This window comes from Eurypyga helias, unplaced genomic scaffold, assembly GCF_000690775.1.
Source record: "Eurypyga helias isolate BGI_N326 unplaced genomic scaffold, ASM69077v1 scaffold10708, whole genome shotgun sequence".
NCBI lineage: Eukaryota > Metazoa > Chordata > Aves > Eurypygiformes > Eurypygidae > Eurypyga > Eurypyga helias.
In genome coordinates, this window is record NW_010267562.1 from 31,148 (window position 1) to 37,723 (window position 6,576).

General features: G+C 54.2%; 1 protein-coding gene across 1 annotated transcript in view; it reads left to right on the top strand.

Moving 5' to 3' along the window:
• FANCA (Fanconi anemia, complementation group A) overlaps positions 1-6,576 on the top strand; it is a 37,865-nt gene that overhangs the window by 31,140 nt on the left and 149 nt on the right. Inside the window, 7 exon segments of the mRNA XM_010157466.1 lie at positions 270-382; positions 1,602-1,740; positions 3,429-3,491; positions 4,588-4,693; positions 5,057-5,132; positions 5,514-5,661; positions 5,992-6,084. Coding sequence (XP_010155768.1) covers positions 270-382; positions 1,602-1,740; positions 3,429-3,491; positions 4,588-4,693; positions 5,057-5,132; positions 5,514-5,661; positions 5,992-6,084 — 738 coding nt within the window.

A 6,576-nucleotide genomic window follows, 5' to 3' on the forward strand; every position in this document is an offset into this window, starting at 1 on the left:
CATCCCTGGAAGTGTCCAAGGCCAGGCTGGATGAGGCTTGGAGCAACCTGGTCTAGTGTAAAGTGCCCCTGCCCATAGCAGGGGAGTGGGAATGGGTGGGCTTTAAGGTCCCTTCTAACCCAAACCATTCCATGATTCTATGAACGTGAACTTTTTCATTAAAAGGCGGGGGGAACCTTTCTCTGAGTACCTGGCTGAGATAGCGTGCACCTGCCTGCCGACAACTGTGCTGCACCACTGATGCTGCCCGTTTCCGTCTCTCTTCCTAGCTTTGGTGGCCGAGGCTGGAGCCAGTGCTTTGCTCTCAGTGGAAGAGACTCTTTGGGTCCCCACTTGCAGAAGAATTGGAAAGACTGAGGGAATGGCAGTCCTCGGCTACCAGGTGGGTCTGAGGAACTGCGCGTGGATCTGCAGGCAGGAGAACCTGCTCTCTGAGGGGTCAGCGCCTGGGACGCCTGCTTCCCAGGGCTGGCTTGGGTTTTCACCAGGCAGTACGAGATGCTAATGTGGACTGAGGCTTGTAGGACAGCTATATACAGTTTCCTTTGTAGGGTTTAAACTCAAAATGGGTCATTGTAATTATTTAGTCTGGCCTTCTGTGTAATATGGGTCAGAGTGTCTCACCGTGAGGAAAAGCACCTTTGTAGAGGAGACTGGAAGGCAGAGTCCTTGTTCGGCAAACACTGGAAATAGCCTTCAGCACGGCGTTGAGTCATTCCCTTAAGCTGCCACACCCTTTGCTGCCTGCTCTTCTGCTGCATGCTTCCTTCTTGGCCTCCTGTTGAGCATCCTGCAGCTTTCCTCCAGAGGCTGGGAATTTAGCATAGGCCGCTCCCTGCAGGGTATCAAAGGTAATACCCACATTGGCCGTAGTGGGGTATACACCTACCTACCTGTCCAGCCTCTGATAAGACATTTGGGAATGCTGCCTTCTAGACTTCCCTTTTTTATTGGAAGGATATAGACCGGTTGGAGTGAGTCCAGAGCAGGCCATGAAGATGATCAGAGGGCTGGAGCCCCTCTGCCATGGGGACAGGCTGAGAAAGCTGGGCTTGTTCAGCCTGGAGAAGAGAAGGCTCCAGGGAGACCTTATAGCACCTTCCAGTGCCTGAAGGGGCTACAAGGAAGCTGGGGGGGACTTTTTACAGGGGCCTGTAGTGACAGGACAAGGGGTAAGGGGTTTAAATTGAAAGTGGAGAGGTTTAGATGAGATATCAGGAAGAAATTCTTCATGGAGAGGGTGGGGAGCACTGGGACACGTTGCCCAGAGAAGCTGTGGATGCCCTATCCCTGGAAGTGTCCAAGGCCAGGCTGGATGAGGCTTGGAGCAACCTGGTCTAGTGGAAGGTGTCCCTGCCCATGGCAGGGGGTAGGACTGGATGGGCTTTAAGGTCCCTTCCAACCCAAACCACTCTCTGATTCTTTGATTTTTAAGCTGTTGCCGTGTAGCATCCGACTGGAGGAAAAAAGAATAAGGAGACATGTAACTTCTGGCCCCAATCACAAACTTACACCCTTTGCCCAAGCTCCTGAATCCCTCTTCATTCACACCTGGGATGTTCATTCCTCTAAAACCATGACATGCTGCTTTTGTTTCCTAGCTTCCTTTCTTCAGGAGCATTTTTCCCTCCCTCTGGCCCTCCTTGGATTTCGGCTGCCTTCCTCCACTGTACCGTTCAGCAGTCACCGCGCGGGCGAGGCAGAAACGCGCTGAAGAGCCTGGGGGCCGACGCAGAGCAGGCAAGATGATGCATTTTAAATGTCTGCTGTTCCCTACCCTCGAAAACTAGAAGTAGATTGTCTTTAACTGAGAAATGGTCATCCTGCCTTACAGCTGCGTCCTTGGGAAACCCTGCTGGGAAATCTTGCTGGTGGCCAGTTGATAAAACGTAGCTGTAAATTATCAGTTGCTAAATACTTACCCTAGAGGCAAAGTTGTTCCAAATTTAAACTTTTAACTCAGATAACGTCTCCTCTCTGAAGTCTGGGACGACTACTAAACAGCTGCTTTAAAAACTGAAGCTGGCGAGAGTGCTGCAGAGATTGAGAGCTCAATCCTTGGCATGCCAGGATCGCCTCTCCTCTGACCAAGGAGCAGTCCTTGGGGATTTTAGCTCAGGCCACTTAGCTGGGAGGTTAAGGAGATGCTTGTGAAACGGGAGTGCGGGCATTTTAAGGGCTGTGGGAAGTCGTGCTGGGAATCCCAGACCTCCTGATGGTTTCCCCAAGTCCGTCCTGGGAAATGCCTCATCCATTTTGCCATGCACGGTGCCCTGGGTGCACACGAATTCTCCCAAGTGCTCTGCTGAGGAGGAAGCTGGGTGGCAGGTGTGTGTGGTAACCGGCCAGGGGACAGCAGGGACCAGAGCTCCCTGTACCGGGACATCCACAGGTAAATGGTGTTGAAGCAGCACCTGTGCCTTCCTGTACCTCTGCTATGGGGACAGGCTGAGGGAGTTGGGCTTGTTCAGCCTGGAGAAGAGAAGGCTCCGGGGAGACCTGATAGCACCTTCCAGTGCCTGAAGGGGCTACAAGGAAGCGGGGGGGGCTTTTTACAAGGGCCTGTAGTGACAGGACAAGGGATAACAGGTTTAAATTGAAAGTGGGGAGGTTTAGATTGTATATCAGGAAGTTCTTCCCAGACAGGGTGGGAAGCACTGGGACAGGTTGCCCAGAGAAGCTGTGGATGCCCCATCCCTGGAAGTGTCCAAGGCCAGGCTGGATGAGGCTTGGAGCAACCTGGTCTAGTGAAAGGTGTCCAAGCCCATGGCAGGGAGTGGGACTGGATGGGCTTTGAAGTCCCTTCCAACCCAAACCAGTCTGTGACTCTAAGGTTCTATTTACCCTTTAGTTCTATTGCTCCGGGCAGCAGTTAGGGTAGCAGCTCCTCTCGCTGTGGAATTGACTCCTCCACTGTTCATACTGGTCTAGAGCCAAAAGCTGCTAGGCAGTGACTGGTGTCACTGAGTTGAGATGAGCATTTAGTACCTGTGGAATAACAGCAGCTTTCACCCCAAAGATCTGCCCTGAGATAGGAGGAGGGTGCCAGGAAGAGTGGGAACAGTGGGAGGGCTGAGTGTGACTGGGGTCCCAGCATGTGCCAGCCCTGCTTGGTGTTGGAGCTCAGCTCAGACCCTCAACTACCGCTCAGCAGCGGCGGGATTGCACGGATGTTCTGTGGTGGGGACTTGTCCCACAGGCAGGACTGGTGTGAGGGCAGGTGCTGAATCCCTTCAGGTGACAGACAGTATTAGAGGGCAAAACTCTGTCAGAAGGGTAAGTGGTGTAGGATTATCCAGCTTGGGGAATAGTGACATTCAGGGAACCCAGTTGCCTCGCTCCTTTTTGTTTGATTCATGCCCATGCAGCAGCCTGTGCCTCTGGAAAACTCTCAGGTATAACTAACAGGCAGTCTCTTTTCCTTGCAGCTTCTTGTTTCTCTGCTGTTCTTCTCACTCCTGGATCTCATCTCGGCAAAAATAGCACCAAAGGTAAGTGCAGCCCCGAGGGAATTCTCATGACACTGAATGTGCCTGATCAGCTTGGTCTGCTGCCTAAAAGTACTTTGTACCGGTGCTGTGAAGGCTGCTCTGCCGGGAGGAAGGGATCAGCAACATCCCAGACACAACCTGCTGACATCCTTACCAGACCAAACCTGTGTTTTCCTCTAACTGACGTTCTCTCTCCTTCCACTACGGTAGCTTTTATTTCTCCTCATGAATGACTTACTATTCCCAGCTCCCTGTTCGGACTTTACCCCCCCAGGTAGTGCAGGAACCTCCTATTCCTCCCTCAGCTTCCGTGTAGCGTTTCACGCTTGTTAGATGCCATTTTTCCTCAGGCTGGAAACACACACGGTATTTCGCAGGAGAAGGGATCCCCAGCAAGGAGGAACATTGTTTCCAAATGACTTAATTAAATGAAGGAGCAAAGATGACAAGTCTCTTCCAGCAGCTGTCTGCCCTAAGCATCCTCCCGCCTAGGAATGCTCGTTCCTGACCGTTTTCTGTCCTCTTGGCTTTGAAGTGCAACCATTTGTGTAGTCACTGAACAGATTGGGTCAGGGAGCAGATTCAAGTTAAAAATAATGATTTGGTCTCCGAGTCTGCCTCTGGAGGAAGAGCCACGGAGGAAAGAAACGTCTTGAGCAAACAGATCTGGGAGATTATTGCAAGTCAAATGAGTAATGCGAAATAAAAAACCCCAAAACGCTCCCAAGACATGGTGTCACTAGGAAGCTTAGAGGGGGGGCGGGGAAACCCCTGCTCTGGGGAGTGCAGGAGGTGCGGTGGCTGTGCTGAGCCCCGCTGGGAAGGGCGCTGGTGACACGCCAGTTGCTCATCCATACCACTTCCCCTGCTCTCTGCTGAGCCCTGTCACAGCCTGCTTTGGTGTTAAAGGTGCTGCAGTATCCAGGGCCGGATTGCCGGGGGTAATCCAGGCTGGCGGCGAGGGGGAAGGCAGGCTAAATCCATAAAGGTCCGTTAATAGAGCCCTTCACGTACAGAGTCTCTCGTGGGGGGTTCCTTTCTGCTCACATGCAGCTAAAGCCTGAGACAAACCAGACCTGTCCTTTCTGACACCCAGGAAGGAGTGGATTTTCAGACGTCTCTGGAATGGTCCCAGGAAATCTTGCAGTGCCTGGAAGAGAGGGAGATGTCCTGGCCACTTCTCTTCCATTCAGCAGAGAAAGGTGAGCGAGTCCTGCCACCAAGGGGTGGAAAGGTGAGGTTCGGTGCGAGTGTATCTGAGACAGAACCCGTTGGCCTTTGTAAGCAGCACGAAAAATACTGGCTTGAGCTAAAGCTGAGAACATCCTGCTTCCACCCTGCAGTACAGTGACCCAGGTGATCATCAGACACAACCAAAACTGAGTAGAGAGCCCCAGAGGGGACAATATTCTTCTCTCAGGGGTCCCACACCCCAGCACTACTGTTTGTCGTGGGCTGGAAGGCAGCTGTGCAGCCCCTGTGCTGCTGTAGAAGCGCGCAAAGGGGCGTGAGGACCGGTAAAGCGCCTCTTTCTCATACTTAGTGCTTCTCTCTGGCTCTCTCAGACCCTAGAAAATACTGTGTCCTGCGCAGCGCAGCCTCGGACCGACACGTCCGGCTCTTGCCTGTTGCGTTCTACAGGTAACTGGGTCCTGGTGGGCTCAGAAGGGAGGTGTCGTGTCGTACGGGGGGATGCGGCTGAGGGTTTGCATGTAGAGCAGCTGGCGTGGAGGTAACCGTGCGGCTGGCCCTAAGCTGAGCCCTAAGCTGTGCAGAGAGGATGCTGGATGGCGGCGGGGATGATTTTAAGGAGCCCTGTATCTTGTGCTAGAAGTTATCCTTCAGCTGTGTGCTCCGAACAGGAGTGTCCCTGGCTGCCTTCCCGCTCCTGGCAGCGGAGTGGCCCTGCACGCAGTGGGATTTGTAAAACGGGCAGCAGCAAGAGCAGCAGCTGCCTGTGCCTTGTGTCCTTGAGTCTCCCCTGGAGCCAGCGCTAACCAGGCACGGTGTGACCTCCTCCAGCCTCACCCCCCGCTTCCACCGAGAGCTGCTCGCGCGGGAGCAGACCTTCCTCTACGTGGCCCTCGATCTGTACACGCAGCTGCTTCGGCTCTTTGTGGAAGGGGAAGACCTGCTGCCCCCTGATCAAAGCCCAGACCCTGCAGAGCATGTGAGTGAAGCTCAGAATCTCTTTTTTTCCTCTTGTAACCGTGAATCCTATTCTTTATCCCTTCCTGCCTTCCTGCACAAAGCAGAGTAGCATGCGTGGCTGCCACGGCAGGCGGCTCGCTCGCATCTTGTGGCTGAGAGAAGCTGCAGGTGCTGCTGTCCTGTGCAGGACCTCGGGGTGAATGCAGGCCCTGATCAAGCGATCCGTTAGCCTGCGGATCGCCTCCACAGTGCATCGTGGAGGTTCCCATTTCACTTTTGGAGGCAGGGATCAAGAGCTGCAAGGAACGCTTGGCCTTCACTGGCTGTGTCTCTTCTCCATGTTCTGCAGGGGGATCCCTTGGAGGTGATCTCCACGGCCCGGCAGTTCCTGCTTGGCGTGATCCCGCGATGCCCTGCCCAAAGCTTTGAGAACATACGACCGGTACGTTGAGATTTATCCTCTTCTCCTTGCACCTGAGAGCTGGGAGCGCTGCTTCTGCCCTGCAGCCTTGGCTGGGCACCGGTCCTGTACTGCTGCCCCTGCTTTACCCCTGCACACTTCCATAATGCCTTTGGGAGCTGGAAGACGAGTTCCAGCCCGCATTTGGGAGCGGTGGAGGACACCTGCCGATCAGCCTGCGCTATAGCCACATCCTCCCGCTCCCGGGCTGCAGGCTTGTCTTTTTCCACATTAAACGCTGCCCTCACGTCTTTTTTTCCCCTCGGTCTGTGGGGGAAATGCCAAGCACAGCTCGGTGGCATGTGCTGACGTTTCCCCCAAGCACTGCATTGTCAGGCAGGAGACGGCGTTATTCCCATGCGAGTCGGCCACCGCTCCTGCTTCCTCTACCTGCGCTTGGCCGAGAGGCACTCGGTGGTCTAGCGTGGCTGTAACGCGCTCCGAGGGAGTGTGAGCAGGTCTAACAGCGGCTAA